Source organism: Stenella coeruleoalba (genome assembly GCF_951394435.1).
Source record: "Stenella coeruleoalba genome assembly, chromosome: 1".
NCBI lineage: Eukaryota > Metazoa > Chordata > Mammalia > Artiodactyla > Delphinidae > Stenella > Stenella coeruleoalba.
Window position 1 is genome coordinate 81612823 of NC_137169.1, and position 19472 is coordinate 81632294.

A 19472-nucleotide genomic window follows, 5' to 3' on the forward strand; every position below is an offset into this window, starting at 1 on the left:
TTACAGTGGATGAACTATGATGTATTGTTTGTGGATATTTTGGTCAACATGTGAATGTACAAAATGTATGATGATAATAAAACAAAGTCACACTAGGGTTACCTCTGTGGAAGAAGTCAGGGGAATAGGATTTGGAGATGAACAGGGACCTCAACTCTGTAATGTCTATAATGTTTTGTTTGCTTAAAATAAAAAGGCTACATGAAACAAAAATAGCAAAGAGTTAAGATTCACAAAAGTTGGGTTGGGAGTACATGTATATATTTATCCATTCTTTTCTGTGTGGCTGAAAATATTATGACCTTTTTATAAATATTGGTGGTAGGACTTCCCTGGTGGCACAGTGGTTAAGGATCCGCCTGCCAATGCAGGGGACACGGGTTTGAGCCCTGGTCTGGGAAGATCCCACATGCTGTGGAGCAACTAAGCCCATGAGCCACAACTACTGAGCCTGCACTCTAGAGCCTGCAAGCCACAACTACTGAGCCCACGTGCCACAACTACTGTGCGCCTAGAGCCCATGCTCCGCAACAAGAGAAGCCACCGCAATGAGAAGCCCGCGCACTGCAACGAGGAATAACCCCCGCTCGCTGCATCTAGAGAAAGCCTGCACACAGCAACAAAGACCCAACACAGCCAAAAAATAAAAATAAATAAATAAAGCTATTAAATCTGGTCAAAAGTATGGACCATTTAAAAAATAAAAAGTGAAAAGAACAGGTATCCTTTGCTCTCTGAATTCCAGCTATGCCAACTAAGGAATGGAATATATTCTCGTAGATTTTCAAATAAATCCCTTATTGTTTAAACTCTTTTTTATTTGAAACTTGGAACCAGACAAACATCTCTGATATCCACAGTTGCTGTCCAAATTTAAGAACCCCATATATTCAGGAAATAAGAGATACTTTCACTTGAATTTGTAAGCCAATAGAGAAGAGACTGAAAATACAGAAGAGTCCTGAAAGGGAAGAACTAAGATCCAGAGTATAGATAAAGGAATTCACCTTGGATAAGAGAAGAGTCACTAACTTCAAAATAATGTGATGAAAATAAGTTTAAATATAGAAAAATTTTTAGATGTGGATATGAAATTGACCAAGTTCCAGCCTAGTAGTCTCAATTCACTGTGAGAGGTATGAAGAAAGGTCAGGATGAACTAAGAGGTGAGACAGAATGGTTGGGCTTGCTTGGTAGTGGTTGGATTTTGTTGTTCAGATTTTATATCTTTTTTGAAAATTTACTTGGCCTTTTCAAAGATCACAGGATCTACTGAGTACTTTTTTTTTTTTTTTTTTAATTTGCAGTATGTGGGCCTCTCAATGTTGTGGCCTCTCCCATTGCGGAGCAGGCTCCAGACGCACAGGCTCAGCGGCCATGGCTCACGGGCCCAGCCACTCCGCGGCATGTGGGATCTTTCCGGACCGGGGCACGAACCCGTGTCCCCTGCATCGGCAGGCAGACTCTCAACCACTGCGCCACCAGGGAAGCCCTACTGAGTATTTTTAGTATACTAGACAGTGGATTGATTCTGTAATACCTGATCTTTGAAAATTTATCATATAGCCTCAGGCAACTTCCCTAATCTGTCTTTTCCAGACAGAGAAAAAATTGCCAACACATAAGAATGTCTGTATGTTTCAAAGTTTATAAGTATTTTATGTTCTATATTATTTTTCATATAGATATCATAGGAAATTATTGTAGTCTAGTCTTCATTTTTCATTTTGCCATTTTAAGGCTTATACTCTTTTTTAACACCGAAAAATCTGCTTCTCTCTAGTTATTCCTTATAATTAAATATAGGTTATTTTGGAACTTACATACACAAGTACAGAGCATTCTTTTATTAATTATCTCGTTAAATTCTAGAGCTGAACAACAAAGGAATGAAGCACTATATAATGCTGAAGAGCTAAGTAAAGCTTTCCAACATTATGAAGAAAAGATGGCTGAAAAACTGGAAAAGGTAAGAGGCAGTTTTGCAAATTCAGTGTTTTGTATTACCATCCACATTCTGAAAATATAGACATAAATAGAATATCTTTATATATGGTTAAAGTGGGGAGTAATTTTTATGATCTCATTCATAATAAAATCATTGAAATAAAGAATTTATAATTATTAGTTAAGTATAATATTTACCATCTTCTTATAATGAGCAGAAACTTTCTTATCCAGAGAAGGAAAAGAGTGGAGACAAGGGACAAAATGTAGAGAAAGATGGGGTGAGTGAGCAGTTTAGAGCTATAGAAGTAAAAGCAGGAAATTTGTTCCTATCACCTCAGTGAAAATGAAGGCAGAGTAGATTATGTAGCCTTTAATTGGTCTCCTTAGACATAACACCCTGAGAGAGACTCACTTCTGCCTTTCAGAGGGAAGGTTCCTTGAATAGGTTCTACATAGTAATATAGTGGCTTAATTACATTCATTGAATATCTTCAAGTAATACCACATGATAATAAACCTGTTTGGAGGGAGGCCACATGTTGGACCTTAAGATAAATTCTTTATATCCTTAATTAATATAAATTCTTTATATCCTTAATATTTACAAATTCTGTTCGAAGAAAGGTAGAAGGATAGAAGAAATATTAAAAATAAGAAAAATTTAAGATCCCATTAGATACTGACGTCTTAAGTGTGAATTAATAAGATCACTGTTTTGAAAGCCTTGGTAAAGGTCCCCGTGAGAAAGAAATATTGTAGAAGGGATTTTTAATAAGGTAATCTGGACTGGGAGGTAGAATACTTAGTAGGGAGAATATCCTCCTAGAGAGGGAGGACTTTATAGAGGAAAGAGAGGAAAATGTAAGAGATGATTTTTTTCATACTCCTAACTTAGGATTATAAATTTCAAACTGCTCAGCAGAGCCCTATAGTTAGATAGATATAACAAAGGAAGTGGGGCAGATCTGTCCAGTCCTCCATTTCCACTGCTTAAACCTGGATGCTTGACTTTTATCTGTTTTAAATTTGGGGCTGTGATTTCCTTGGGAGTATTCTGTGGCTAAAATTTCAAAAATTACTTCTCTGGAACATTTACACTAAAGTTAGCCTTTAGTAACTTGATGCAGCATCTCTACATGAGTTGCTTGCCTTGTCTACATAGAGCAGAACAATTCTGCTTTCAGGTAATCATGCTGTTGTTCCTTTCTTGTAGGCTCTTAACCATTTCTGGACAGGTGGTAGCATTCCCCCCTCCCTGTTCTTTGTTGCTGGAAGTTCATTTTGCTCCTTTCACTACAAGGCTGGGGACTTAAACTTGTGGAGTACTTACTCCACTCTCCTGCTTATTTCCGAAATCACTACATTTTAATTTGAAATACCTAAAACTTATGACCACATTAGTGCATCCACTGAAAACAAATTATTGTTTTAGGTTCAAGCTGAAGAAGCAATATTAGAGAAAAATCTGATTAACTGCGAAAAAGAAAATAAAAGGCTACAGGAAGAGTGTGGTCTATATAAAAGTGAACTTGAAATTCTGAAGGAGAAATTAAGGTACAGTATCCTATTGTAAAAAAAGGATTTTTGTGTGGAAATAGAGAAAAAACTGAAACATTTAAAAATAGAATATTTTGAATTCTGTAATTATGGGCTTAAATAATGTAGAAAGATAGGCGTCCATGACTGAAATTGTTTTCTACTTGTAAATTTAGGATTTTAAATGAATAAAACATGTGTTGATGTTAGTATACTTGTAAATATAGAGTAATGTGATCAACATATTTGCTTTGAATATATTTAGAAAAAATTAACACAGATGTAGTGTCCTTGTAGTGTGACCACATTAGCTAGTAAAATATGTATTCTTCAAATCATGAAGCATCACCTAGTGTAACCTCATTTCAGAGATGTTAAAAATGTGATAAAGGGAACTGATGAAATACAATAACAGTTCTAAACAGTAGATTGTTCTAATGTTTGACATGTTTTTATAGGTATACACATATAGGTTTAAAAATGCTGCATAGTAATCTGTTAATGGTTAATTAGATTTTATCTTTTAGAGTTGTGGCTAATAAATAGTTTGTGATTTTTTTCCTTATACTGTCTAAAACTTTCTTGATGCTGCAAAACATTGTGTCAGGATTTTGGAGCTAACTCTCCTGTCATACACTTTTTAAAAGGGAGCAGAAATACCTCCAAGGTAATGGGATTATTCTGCTCAACTACTTACTGTGAGACACTGGGCAAGTTTCATAACCTTTCGTTGCCTTGTTTTCCTCCATCCGTAAGCAGGGAGTAACAATAGTGCTAGCCACTTAAAGTTGTGAGTGCCTAGCATGCAGAAGGTAGGCACTCAGTAAATGTGAGCAAGTATTATTATTTCAGAATTAAGCTTTAAAATATTTAAAAAGCGAGATTAACTAAATATGATTATTGAAAGTAAATGTATGTTTTATTTTCATTTTTATGCTTTTTTCTTCATAGGCCGTTAAAAGAAGAAAATAATAATGGAAAAGAAAAATTAAGGATCATGGCAGTGAAAAATTCAGAAGTCATGGCACAACTAACTGAATCTAGACAAAGTATTCTTAAGCTAGAGAGTGAGTTAGAGGATAAAGACGAAATACTTAGAGAAAAATTTTCTCTGATGAATGAAAACCGAGAATTAAAAGTTCGTATTGCAACACAGAATGAGAGACTGGATTTGTGTCAGCAAGAAATAGAAAGTTCAAGGGTGGAACTGAGAAGTTTGGAAAAAATTATGTCCCAGTTGCCAGTAAGTATGTGTGACAAGGAAAATTTTACCCAAGTACTTTATAAGAGATCATAATTTCGTAGTTGCTTTATTACCTTCTATTTTTTTTCCTCACGTCTGCTTTCAGTCATCAGTTCTTTTCTATCTAATCCTTTTTTCTGAACTTACCTTTCTACTATTCCATCCTTTCTCAATCTCTCAGATGCCATGTATAAGAATGCCACAGAATTTTTTAAAACAACAGTTTTAAAGGAACATTTATATACCACAGCGTTCACCCATTTTAAGTGTACTGTTCAATGATTTTTAGTAAATTTACAGATTCTGGAACAATCACCACAATCCAGTTTTCAAACACTTCTATCCCCCAAAGGTCCCTTGTGCCCATTTATAATCAGTCCCTGTACCCATCCCCACTCCTAGGGAATCACTAATCTACTTTCTGCCTATGGAGATTTGTCTTTTCTGGACATTTCATATAAATGAATTGTACAATATGTGGTCTTACGTTTTCTTAATGTTTTTGAGGATCTTTCATTGTGATATATATCAGTATTTCATTTCTTTCTATTGTTTAATATTATTCCTTTGTATGGATATGCCACATTTTATTTATTCATTCACCAGTAGATGTATATTTCGGTTGTTTCCACTTTTGAACTATTATGAATGATGCTGTTATGAATATTTGCTTACAAGTCTCTGTCCACACATTTCTCTTGAGTAGATACCTAGAAGTAGAATTGCTGAGTCATGTGGTAAATTTATGCCAAACTTTTGCAAAGTGGCTGTACCATTTTACATTCTCACCAGCAAAATGTGAGGATTTCTGTTTCTCTACATCTTAGCCAACAATTGTTATTGTCTGTCTTTTTGATTGTAGCCATCTTAATGAGTATTACCTGGTATCACATTGTGGTTTTAATTTCCATTTCCCTGTTGACCATGTTGAGCAATTTTTCATATACTCTTAGAATGGTACAGAATATTAAATTGTTTTTATGGTAGCATCTGGCCACCTTTTCTCTATGAGTTATATATATGACCATATTTATAAGTGAGATTAGGAAGAAAGTAAGTATACTTGTGTCAGAAATTTGTTATTCATAGGGGCAAAGTAAAGGTGAAATCAGGAGATAAGATAAAGATAAGATAAATGTGTCATGATTGGTTTCACATATGGATGGCTGGTAGACTTTTACCAATTTTAAACTGTCATGGAATTATGAAGCTGAAAGGGACCTTAGTAATCATCTAATTCAGTATTATCATTTTATTGAATTGGTGAAGAAGTGTACCCAAGGAAGTAAATAATTTGTCCAGCTAGCTAGTGGCAGAGTTAAAAGCAGGACATACCATTCTTGGTTCCCATCCCCCTGCAATATCTACTTTCCTGGGATGCTGATTATTTGCTTAGATTGTTTTTTTTAATTTTTTTTTTTTTTTTTTTTGGCCACATGGCACGTGGGATCTTTGTTCCCAGGCCAGGGATCAAACCCGTGCCCGCTACAGTGGAAATGTGGAGTCTTAACCACTGGACCACCAGGGAAGTCCCTGTTTGCTTAGATTTCTAATGTACTGTTTGCTTTTGAAATTTGATAGTAATCAAATGCAGGTAGCATTCATTTTAAATTGATACTTCCTTTGACTCAGTATCAAGAATTACTTGATATGTGATTCTGAAAGTGGTGTGATAATATATGCTTGATCCCATATAACATGGTTTAGAAATGTGAATTTGTCTATTTCTAAAAAGTGTGATTTTGTTATAGTTTGAAGGTAGTAGTCATTAAGTGCTTACCTTGCCCCTTTTCACAACTAATTTTTAAAATTATTATTCAGAACATACAGAATACATAAAGAGACCAATATAGCACATTTGCTAAATCTGGGAAACATATTGTGATATCTACTTCAGACATTTTTAGAATAAAAATTTATAGGGAAATAAAGCCTCAGTATGTACTTCATTAGATCCCCATTCTCTCCCTCTCTCCTCAGAGGTAGCCACTATTTTGAAATTCATATGTATCCTTCTTGCCCATATTTTAAATATTGCCACATACAGATGTATCCGGAAAAAAATATATATATAGTTCAGTGCATTTTTGAAAGTACAATATGTGCCTCTGTTGTTTTTCACTCAGTGTCATGTGATGTCTCCATAATGATTTATATAATGCAGATTTATTTTAACTATTGTAGTTTTCCCATTATGTTAATATTTCATAATGAATTTATACATTCTGTTGATGGCTGTTAGATTGTTTCTATTAAATTCACACAATTTTTCAAACTTACATAAAAAATAATTGTATCGGACTTCCCTGGTGGCACAGAGGTTAAGAATCTGCCTGCCAGTGCAGGGGACACAGGTTTGATCCCTGGCCCGGGAAGATCCCACATGCCGTGGAGCAACTAAGCCTGTGCGCCACAACTACTGAGCCTGGGCTCTAGAGCCTGCGAGCCACAACTGCTGAGCCCGCACACCACAACTACTGAAGCCCATATGCCTAGAGCCCATGCTCCGCAACAAGGGAAGCCACCACAAATGAGAAGCCCCCTCACCTCAACAAAGAGTAGCCCCTGCTCAATACAACTAGAGAAAGCCCGCGTGCAGCAATGAAGACCCAACGCAGCCATAAATAAATTGTATCATAGATATTGTAAGTTTATATATGTTTGTTTTTAAACTTGCAGTTAAAAAGAGAAATGTTTGGTTTTAAATCATCTCTGTCTAAGCACCAGATGAGTATTTTGTCAAACAAGGAAGACAGTTACATTGGCTGCTGTGAGACAAATAAAATGGTGATTTCGGAATTGAGGTACGGTTTTCAGATGCTGAAGTTTTAGCACATACAATGTGTTTTGAAAATTGGTAATTAAGATCTTTAGTTGAGAAGTTGAGAAATATACAGAAAAGTCTAGAGAGTATTATAACAAATATCCATATTTCCACAACTAAGAGCTGATTCTTAACATTTTTTGATATTTTTTTAAATCTGTTTCTTTAAATAAAAAATAAAACATTACAGGATAGATAATGCCCTTTGATCCTTAACACTAGTCCCATTCTCCTCCTAAGTATCTACCATCATGAGATGGATATCTATCCTTCAATTCATTTGTGTTTGTTTATACTCACACATATAAATATACTGTTTTTATATGTTTTGTAATTTTGCTTTTTCACTCAGCATCATTTTTAAAATTCATCGTGTCGAGATAGGTAGGTAGAATGGTTGATCAATGGATGGACTAGTGTGGTTAGTTTAGTTTTAATAGCTGTATAAGAGTCTCTCCTACAACTACATCACAATTTATCTGTTCCTTTATCAATAGTTGCCTTATTTCTAGTTTTCCGCTATTACAAATAATGCTGCAAAGTCCATACTTACACATGTTTCCTGTACAATATGCGAGAATTTCTCTAGCAGATATTTCTAGAAGTAAAATTGCTGGGTCATAGGTTGTATACTATCAAGTTTCTAAAGTAGCTGAACCAGTTTACAGTGTAATCAGTTGTATATAAGACTTTCTGTATCTTGGCCAATAGTTGACTAATATCAGAGTTTAAAATTTTTTTTAATTAAAATTATTTTAATTTGAAAGGGGAAAATGGTTTGTGGTATTTTTATAGAATCTTTCTAATAATTTTTGGTTTATTTTCTTTTGTGCCAGGATTAAGCTTGCAATGAAAGAGGCAGAAATTCAAAAGCTTCAGGCAAAACTGACTGCTAATCAATTATCTCACAATCTTATTGCTTCTAATGACAACCAAGAAAGTGGCAAATTAAATAGTTTAGAAACAGAACCTGTAAAACTAGGAGGTAATCAAGTAGGTAAGTATATTATATTCAATTCTTATTATAAATTGTAATCAGAGTTCTTTATGATAGTTTTTTAAAGAAACAGATTATCAACTGGTTACTATTATCAAACATACTTGATAATCTGTTATTACTACTTATGTGTTAAGACAGTAAAAATTATTTCAAAATTCTTGAACTTTGCATCATTCTTTAAAAATATATTTTTGAAGTAAAATTTACTTACAGTAGGATGCATCCATTTAAAATAAAAGTTCAATGCTTTTTGTCAGATTTTTTTTTTAAATAAATTTATTTATTTATTTTTGGCTGCCTTGGGTCTTTGTTACTGCACACGGGCTTTCTGTAGCTGCGGTGAGTGGGGACTACTCTTCGTTGTGGTGCATGGTCTTCTCATTGTGGTGGCTTATCTTGTTGCAGAGCATGGGCTCTAGGCTCATGGGCTTCAGTAGTTGTGGCATGCAGGCTCAGTAGTTGTGGCTCGCGGGCTCTAGAGTGCAGGCTCAGTAGTTGTGGCGCACGGGCTTAGTTGCTCCATGGCATGTGGGATCTTCCCGGACCAGGGTTCGAACCCGTGTCCCCTGCATTGCCAGGCGGATTCTTAACCACTGCACCACCAGGGAAGTCCAGATGTTTGTTTTTTTCATATGGTTATACCCTTGTTACCATCACCACAATCAAGACATACAGTAGTCCCTGCCTATCCTCCCAGGATACATTCCAGGACCCCCGGTGGATGCCTGAAGCTGCAGATAGTATGAAACCCTATGTACTACTATGTTTTTTCCTATACATACATGCCTGTGATGAAGTTTAATTTGTAACTTAGGCACAGTAAGAGATTAACAACAATAATAATAAAATAGAACAATTATAACAGTATACTATAATAAAAGTTATGTGAATGTGGCCTCTCTCTCCCTCAAAATATCTTATTGTACAAATTTAATACCTTTTCTATCTTCACACATTGTGGCTATAACTTCTGCAGTTTGACGTGTGATAACAAAACTAGCACAAATTTCTTTTTTCTTTACAATTTCCTGGATTGAAGAGTCTTACTGTAGATCTTAGCAACCTCAGCATACAACTTTTTTTCTTATTAAGTTTAGTACTTTCACCTTTTCGCTTAAAGGGAGCATGTTACGGCTTCTTTTATATTTGAATTGCTAGCATCACTACTCTTGCACTTTGGGACCATTATTAAGTAAAATAAGGATTACTTGAACACATGCACTGCGGTACTGCAACAGTTGATTTGATAACCTAGTTGGCCACTAAGTGACTAACGGGTGGGATACATGGACAAAGGGATTATTATTCACATCCTAGGCAGGGCGGAGCTGGACGGCAAGGGACAGTGTGAGACTTCATCACACTACTCAGAACGGCACACAGTTTATAACTTATGAATTGTTTATTTCTGGAATTTTCCATTTATTATTTTCGAGCCTCAGTTGACAGCAGGTAACTGAAACCATGGAATGCAAAAACTAGGATAAGGGAGGACTACTGTATAACATTTCCCTCAGGATCCATATACTCCTTCCCAGTTACTTTGGGTTTAATTTTCTCTTCTTTTTAAATTTTTCTTAAAGTGAAAGCTTAGATTATTGACTTTAAATCTTTCTTCTTTTCAAATGTAAGTATTTAAAGGTACAAACTTCCCTTTAGTCAATGCTTTAGCTGAATCCCATTAATTTTATATGTTATGCTTTTATTTTATTCAGTTCAAAATATAATATCTCTTGTGTGTGTTTATTTCCAAATATTTAGTCATTTTCCAGATACCTCTGTGTTATTAGTGGTGGACATTAGGTTGGTTTCATTAAACAAATGAATTCATGAATGTACCCGATTTCAATTTTTTAAATATTTTGAGACTCAGTTTATTGGCCAGCATATGGTCTATTTTGGTGAATATTCCAGATTCACTTGAAAAAATTCTGTATTCTGTAATTATTGGGTGAAATTTTTTTTTGCACTTCTTTTGAGATATAGTTGACATGCAGCATTATGTAAGTTTGTGTATAGTGTAATGAGTTGACTTACATATGTTATGATTTCCACAGTAAATTTGGTAACATTGTCATCTCATTTACATACCAAAAAAAAAGGAAAAAAGTTTTAAGATCTACTCTCTTAAATTTCAAATATACTATACAACAGTGTAACTTATTATCATCATGTTGTACATTATGGATCCACTTTTACTTTTAATATACTTAGTTCTTAGCCAATAATTAACATGAAGAAACCACCGTGTAGAAGAAAACTTGCAGTATTTGTACTAATAGCAAATCACTTGAATACCTTATATATGATTATCTAGGTTATTAGGTAGTCTTTTTAAGACTCTTTAGGTTTTGTTTATTTGTTGCTTTTAAAAATTTGAATATTTCCCTTTCTTCCTTTCTTTTTCTTTCTTTCTTTATCATTAAAGTATAATTGACCTACAACACTGTTAGTTCCAGGTGCACAACATAAAGATTCGACATTACAAAATCACCACAATAAGTCTAGTTACCATCTGTCACCATACAATGTTATTACAATATTATTGACTGTATTCCCCATACTGTACCTTTCATCCCCATGACTCATTTATTTTGTAACTGAAAGTTTGTGCCTCTTAATGTCTCTCACCTATTTTATTTATCTCCTCCTCCTTCCCCTTCCCCAACTGCAACCACCAGTTTGTTCTCTGTATCTATGTCTGTTTCTGTTTTGTTACGTTTCTTCATTTGTTCTGTTTTTTAGATTCCATATATAAATGAAATCATACAGTATTTGTCTTTGTCTAGCTTATTTCACTTAGCATAATACCATCTAGATCAATCAATGTTGTTTCAAATGGCAGGATTTCATTCTGTTTCATGGCTGACTAATATTCTATTGTATAAATACAGTTTACATATTCATCTTCTTTACCCATTTATCAATTGATGGGCACTTAGGTTGCTACCATATTTTGGCTATTGTAAATAATGCTGCAATGAACATGGGAGTGCAGATATCTTTTCTAATTAATATTTTGTTTTCTTCAGAAAAATACCCAGAAGTGGAATTGCTGGGTCATATGGTAGTTCTGTTTTTAATTTTTGAGAAACCCCCATACTGTTTTCCACAGTAGCTGTACCAGTTTACATTCCTGCTAGCAGGGCACCAGGGTTCCGTTTTTTCCACATTCTTGTCAACCCTTGTTATTTCTTGTCTTTTTGATAATAGCATTTCTAACATGTGTGAGGTGATATCTCATTGTGGTTTTGATTAGATTTCCATGATTCGTGTTGTTAAGCACCTTTTCATGTACCTTGTTGGCCATTGGTGTCTTGTCTGGAAACATGTCTATTCAGATCCTTTTCCCTTTTTTTTTTTTTTTTTTGCTGTTGAGTTATATGAATTTTTAAATATATTTTGAATATTAACCTCTTATCAGATACATGATTTAGAAATATTTTTTCCCATTCCATAGGTTGACTTCTCATTTTATTGATGGTTTCTTTTGCTATACAGGAGATTTTTAGTTTGATGTAGTCCCACACATTTGTTTTTGCTTTTGGTGTAAAATCCAAAAAAAAAAAAAAATCATTGCTGAGACTGATGTCTAATAGCTTACAGTCTGTTTTTTTTTTTTTTCCCTAGTAGTTTTATGGCTTTAGGTGTTATGTTCATGTCTTTAATCCATTTTAAGTTAATTTTTGTGTATGGTGTAAGATAATGGTCCAGTTTCATTTTTTTTGTATTTTGCTGTCCAGTTTTCCCGACACCATTTATTGAAGGGACTATCCTTTCCCCATGGAATACTCTTCACTCCTTTGTTGTAAATTAATTGACCATATATACATATATTTATTTATAGTCTTTCTGTTTTGTTCCATTGATCTATGTGTCTGTTTTTATGCCAGTACCATACTTTTTCTGATTACTATAACTTTGTAATATAGTTTGAAACCAGGAAGTGTAATGCCTCCAGTTTTGTTCTTCTTTCTCGTTTGTGGTTCCATATAAATATTTAGGATTGTTTGTTAATTTCTGTGAAAAATGCCATTGGAATTTTGATAGGGGTTGAATTGAATCAGTAGGTCACTTTGGGTTAGTATGGACAGTTTTACAATGTTAATTCTTCTAATCCAGGAGGATGAGATGTCTTTCCATTTATTTGTGTCTTCAGTTTCTTTCATCAACATCTTGTAGTTTTCAGTATACAGATCTTTTACCTACTTGGTTATATTTATTCCTAAGTATTTTATTCTTTTTGACTCAATTGTAAATGGGGTTGTTCTCTAAATTTCTCTTTTTTTTTAATTGGTTAATTGTTTATTTATCAAGAGAAAGTATTCCTTAGCCCAGATATTCATAGTTCATAGTTTCATAGTTCAGGAACACAGGTAAGTGACAAACTTCCATGGAACTCAACCCAAAGAAATTCTTTATATCCCCAAATCACTTTGCACTCTGAAAGATACCAACGTTCCTCACATCTCTTCAAAATATTTTATGGAATCATAATTTCTATAGAAATCTGCATATGCCTTCTTTCTTGGTTCAGCCACAGCAAACTTACAGAAAGTTGCAACTCCTAGGGAGACAGTGAGTGCTCCAACAATATGAAATCGCAGGCGCTTGGCCAGAAGGCCACACATCTGAGGTTTTGTCAAAGAACTGGAAGGCAGGGTAGTTTTTCTTGATAGCTCAACAACAACGTCCTTCCAGACTGATGGAGTAAATTTCTTTCTGATAGTTTATAGTTTACTCAGAATTAAGATTTTTTCCACTTGAAGTGAAATGTAGAAACTTTACAAGGTTATAGGTCTCTTTACCATCCATATTTTATATTGTAATTGTCCAGTGTATTATACCAGCATAACACTGAAAACCTCACTAGACAATGCTATTTTTTCCTTTCAACTGTCATAATCTGATAGTTAATCACTGCAGCTTTTTGTTGATTAGTGTTTGCCTGGTAAAACTTTTTCCATCCTTTTAAACCTGTATCTTTATATATAAGTGAATTTCTAATAGAAAGCATATAATTGGTTCTTGCTTTAATAACCAGTGATTTTTACTCTTTTACTGGAATGTTTAGGTTACTTACATTTAATGTAATTATCGATCTTTTGGGGTTTAAATCTACCATCTTGGTATTTGTTTGCTTTCTATTCTATTGCCCTTTGTTCATCTTTCTTGCCTTCTTTTGAATGAATTATAGTATTCCATTTTTTTAATGTCCTCAGTTGAGTAATTAATTATATCTCTTTTTTTTTAGTGGTTGCCCTAGTGGTTAACATATGCATCTTTAACTTATCATGCTCTATCTTCAAGTACAATGGGCTGCCAGTAGCAGAAATGACAGCAGAGAAAATTAGATATCTAAGTAATTAGAGGGAATACAGAAGAGAATGATGGGATCAGCAGAGAGAATTCTAGTTATTAGAGGTGGTGATAGTATATATCATATATTCTCTAACGTCACAGAAAAACAGAGACAATGATAGATTACTTAGAAATTGAATTATTAGGGATATGGAGAATTGATGGGAAATGGCTACTTATTCAGTCCTTGAAGGCATAGTACATCTGTACTTGTTTCCACATCTGTGTATTCTCAGGCAGTCATCTACATTATGCATCTACTTTATTTATTTTTTTAAATTAATTTATTTATGACTGTTGGATCTTCGTTGCTGTGCGCGAGCTTTCTCTAGTTGTGTTGAGCAGGGTCTAGTCTTCGTTGCGGTGCGTGGGCTTCTCATTGCAGTGGCTTCTCTTGTTGCAGAGCATGGGCTTCAGTAGTTGCAGCATGTGGGCTCAGTAGTTGTGGCTCATGGGCTCTAGAGCACAGGCTCAGTAGTTGTGGCGCATGGGCTTAGTTGCTCCACGGCATATGGGATCTTCCTGGACCAAGGATTGAACCTCTGTTCCCTGCATTAGCAGTTGGATTCTTATCCACTGCACCACCAGGGAAGTCCCTATGCATCTACTTTAAAGCACTCCTGAAAGCTTGTTTACCTTTGAGTGGGCATAGGTGTGTACATTTATAATGGAGAAAAGGTATATTCAAACAACTACCTCTGATAACCTTCAGTGTTTTTAAAAAGCATTACTGAGTTCTCATCAGCTCGTTTGGAATAAGAAGGATTCTCTGTTTTTGGCTTTTGAACCTACATCTATATACAGTAGCAAATATTATTAATGATCTCAAGTTATCCAAATAAATTTATGATAAACTTTGGTTTAAGGAGACAGGACAATGTTTGTGTGTTTTGGGTTTTCTTTTTCAAACAATTATTTATATCCAAACAATGGGATTTTTAAAGATGGAGATGGGCTCTTTGTGGAAAAAAAGAAAAGTGAGTGAGTTAGAAGACCTTATTCCTACTTTGTTATGTATTTAATAATAGGAAGTACCTTGCTTACCATGTTCCTTCATTATATTTTCCTTAATGTATGTTTTATTCTCCATCCGCTTTAGTATTCTTTAGATCAGAAACTAAACTTATGATTAAATCTTTCAACATTGAAATGGGTTTTTATTCTTTAAGTTTTATACAGAACAATTTTCCTTTTATGTTTATTAACAGAAAGTATAAAAGATCAAAATCAACATACTGTGAACAAGCAATATGAAAGAGAAAGGCAAAGACTTGCTTCTGGAATAGAAGAATTACGTGATAAGTTGATGCAGATAGAAGCTGAGAATTCTGATTTGAAGGTTAACATGGCCCACAGAACTAGTCAGTTTCAGCTGATTCAAGAGGAGCTGCTAGAGAAAGCTTCAAACTCTAGCAAACTTGAAAGTGAAGTAAGCTTGAATTAGCTATTTATATGTACTGGATTTTGAGAGAAGAAAAAAGTGTTGTAGGGTTTTTGTAAAACTTGTATGTTAAAGTCCAGATTTATACACTAAAAAAAAATTAATGGTACCTCATGAGTTATAACTTCTTTTAAAATTATATTTGGAAACTTCTGGGTTTTAATATATGTTAAAAGTAGGAAAATACTGTAGTGGCTAAATTTGGTGAAACAAACTGTAATGTATTCTATTATTTCTTCCAAGTATAAGTTAATATGGCAAATACATATTTACAAGTAAAAAATTTGGATTATGTAATTGGAAAAAAGGGGTAGTAGTAGAGGATTTCAAACTTTAGCAAACAGTAGAACCACCTGGAAAGCCTGTTAAACATGCACGTTTTGGGTCCTATTCCAGTGATTCTGATTTAGTACATATGGAGTAATGCAAAGGAATCTGCATTTTTAAACAATTGCATGTGAATCTGATGCAGATATCTTATGGACTACATTCTGAAAAGGGGATAAAGTATGTTTTATGAATATCTGATCGTCACTTCCACTGAGGACAGAACAGAATTAGGTAATTGTGGACCACGTCCACGTGTGTATATGCTCTACTCACCCTTCAAACCAGAGGCTGCAGCTATCTGAGGGTACTTTTTAAATGTCTGATTTTTCATCTTAAAGTCTGTAGCCAAGACTAGGGAAAAGACCTGTGGGATAGGAACTTAAATAAGTAATGGAAAGGAGATTTAGTCAGTCTATAACTATAGCCATCAGCTTACTTAGAAAATTGCCAAGTACTGAGATGAACAACTTTTTTAAAATTAAAATATTAGCACAGTCTCGTTGAAAATACAAAAAGGGACAAAGAAGAAAATAAAACATTGATAGTTCTACCACAAGAAATTACTACTGTTAACATTTTATTGTACTAATTTCAGTCTTTAATAGCTACTTTTATGAAATGGGTTCGGGGGCAATCCTATTTGAACATAGGGATCTGAAATAAATACTTACGTATTACACAGATGGAATAAGCTATGTCATATTTCTGGTCTTCCCTTCACTGTTTTTCTTCTGAATTGTCACTTATTTTTAAAAAATAATTTTTTATTTATTTCAATGTGTTTTCAGATGACAAAGAAATGTTCTCAACTTTTAACTCTAGAGAAACAGCTAGAAGAAAAAATTGTTGCTTATTCCTCTATTGCTGCAAAAAATGCGGAACTAGAACAGGAACTTATGGTAAAAATTACCTTTTTTTTGATGCAGATTTACTGTGGCTTTAAGGAACTTAATTTGTAACAGCATGTTTGTTTTAGTATCATTATTCTAAAATGTACCATATAGGAAAATATAAATTCTACCAAACTTCAGATTATTCAATTTTTATTTCTATATTTTTAAGTTATATATTTTTAAGTTAATATGGCAAGTTGTTATCTAAAGTTCCTCATTTTTATTTTAGTAGAATTGAAGGAAATGGTAGTAGTTCTTTGATATGCTTTGTAGCATTTTTAAACAATCTTATCATTTTGATACAATTTTTTAAAAAACACTTTCTCTTTTTTATAAATATTTAAATATTTTTGAAGTTGACATATTAACTACTATGATTCTTTGAAGCCTAGAATATGATAAATTTTATGCTTTACTAATGTACTTTTATGTAAAACTCTTTCTTAATTATGTTCTTTTAAAGTGTTTTTGTATTTCTAGGAAAAGAATGAAAAGGTTAGAAGTCTAGAAACCAATATCAATACAGAGCATGAGAAAATTTGTTTAGCTTTTGAAAAGGCAAAGAAAATTCATCTTGACCAGCATAAAGAAATGGAAAAGCAGATTGAAAGAGTAAGATATTAATTATGTTTTTATAAGTAAATGTAATATATATTTAGAATATGAATGCTGAAAAGAACCTTAAACATTACTAGCTCAGCTTTCTTTATTTTAATAGATGAGGAAACAAAGACATAGAAAAGTTAGTGGCAAATACTATAATTAGAATCACATTACTTCTGGATCATTTTACAATGCTCTCTCCTTTAGTACTCTTGCCATTTCAGTTTTGATCATTACTTTTTGACATTATCAAGCTAAGAGTGATTCTGTAGACTCTTTTCCACTAGAGATATTATTTGCTTGAAGATTGGTTAAGAGGAGATGCTCTCTTGATCTTGAGTTAAAAGTGAAGAGTAAAAAAAAACAAAAAACAAAAGTGAAGGAGAAACTGTGAGACCAGAAGCACAAGACCAAATAAAAAATAGATAGTTTGGATGGGTTAATAGCAGAATGTAGCTAACACACAAATATAAACTTCAAATGTAGAGCAATAGAAATTATTCAGTCTGAGTAATAGAGAGAAAAAAGATTCGGAAAAAAGTGAACAGAGCCTCAGAGAACTGTTGAACAATATCAGAAGGTCTAGCATTTATGTCATCAGAGTACCAGAGAAGAGGAGAATGAGACTGGTACAAAAAATATTTGAAGGAATTATGACTGATAACTTTGCAGATTTGTGAAGGAAATAAATTTACAAATTCAACAAGCTTAAAGAGGATAAAATCTTGAAAGCAGCCAGAGATAAATAACACATTGTATATAGAGGAACAAAGATTAAAATTTACTGCAGATTTCTCATCAGAAAATCAAAAACTGTGAAGGTTAGAAGACCGAAGAACTGTTTTTTTTTTTTAAGTGCTGAAAGAGAAAAATTGTCAACATAGAATTTTATGTCCAGCAATAATATTCTTTAGGATATATAAAGACATTCTTAGATTAAGGGCAATTTAGAGAACTTGTCATGAGCAGACTTGTTCTAAAATAAATGATAAAGTTCTTCAAGCAAAAGAGAAATAAGAGGGAAAATTTAAGCCTCAGGGATGAAGAGCAACAAAAACAGTAAATATTTGGTTACATACCATGGACTATATTTATTCTTTTAAGATTTTTGTAATATTTATGACCGTTGAAAGAAAGAATAGAATTGTCTAGTGAGGTTTTCATTGTATGTTGATGTAATACCTTGGATGATTACAATATAAAATAAGAATGGTATAATCTTGTAAAGTTTGTACATTTCACTTCAGGTGGAAAAATCTAATTCTGAGTAAACTATGAAAATTTAAAAACAGTTGGTCCCCTTTATCCACAGATTATATGTTCTAAGATCCCAACTGGATTCCTGAAACTGTGGATAGTACCAAACCCAATAAATACTATGTTTTTTTCTATACATACATACATACCTATGATGAAGTTTAATTTATAAGTTAGGCACAGTAAGAGAATATCCAAATGGCCAGCCTCACTACTCTTGTACTCTGGGGCCATTATTTAGTAAATTAAGAGTTACTTGTACACAAGCACTGCTGTACCATGACAGTCAATCTGATAACTGAGATGGCTGCTAAGTGACTAATGGCAGGTAGCATATACAGTGTGGATATGCTGGGCAAAGGGATGATTCACATCCTGGGCAGGAAAGAGTTTTCCTCAGGGTTTAATCATGCTACTCAGAATGGCATGATATTTAAAACTTATGAATTGTTTATTTGTGGAATTTAATATTTTCATATTACAGTTGAGTGTGGGTAACTGAAACTGTGGAAAGCGAAACTACAGATAAGGGGGGACTACTGTATGTATATTATAATCCCTAGAACAACCACTAAAAAAACTATACAGATACAGTAATATGCTAACAAATAAAATATTATAGAATTCTGAAAATATTCATATAGTTAAAAGAAGGCTGGAAAGGGGAAACAAATGAAAAATAGAGGAGACAAAGAGAAAACTAATAAAGGGGTATGTGCTTAAATTCAGGCATCTCAGATATTAATTTAGGTGTAACTGTTCTAAACACACCAAATAAAAATTGAAATTGTGAGATTGAATTTAAAAAAACAAGATGCAGATATACTGTCTTTAAGAAGTCCATGTTAAATATAAAGATGTAGATAGGTCAAGTATAAAAGCATGGAAAAAGATGTACCAGGCAAACAATAATCAAAAGAAAGCTGGAGTGGCAATATAAGTATCAAAGTAGACTTTAGAACAAAGAAAATTACCAGGGATAAAATAGAAAATTGTGTAGTGATAAAAGGCTCAATTCACCAAGAAAACATAAC

At 33.6% G+C, this 19472-nt stretch overlaps 1 protein-coding gene across 1 annotated transcript in view; it reads left to right on the forward strand.

Moving 5' to 3' along the window:
- Positions 1–19472, forward strand: part of CCDC18 (coiled-coil domain containing 18) — a gene marked incomplete at its 5' end in the record, with an annotated part of 115835 nt that overhangs the window by 16963 nt on the left and 79400 nt on the right. Inside the window, 8 exons of the mRNA XM_079913536.1 lie at positions 1873–1969; positions 3383–3504; positions 4438–4729; positions 7409–7533; positions 8390–8550; positions 15123–15343; positions 16474–16584; positions 17059–17190. Of these exons, the coding sequence (XP_079769662.1) occupies positions 1873–1969; positions 3383–3504; positions 4438–4729; positions 7409–7533; positions 8390–8550; positions 15123–15343; positions 16474–16584; positions 17059–17190 (1261 nt within the window). The remainder of the gene's footprint in view (positions 1–1872; positions 1970–3382; positions 3505–4437; positions 4730–7408; positions 7534–8389; positions 8551–15122; positions 15344–16473; positions 16585–17058; positions 17191–19472) is intronic.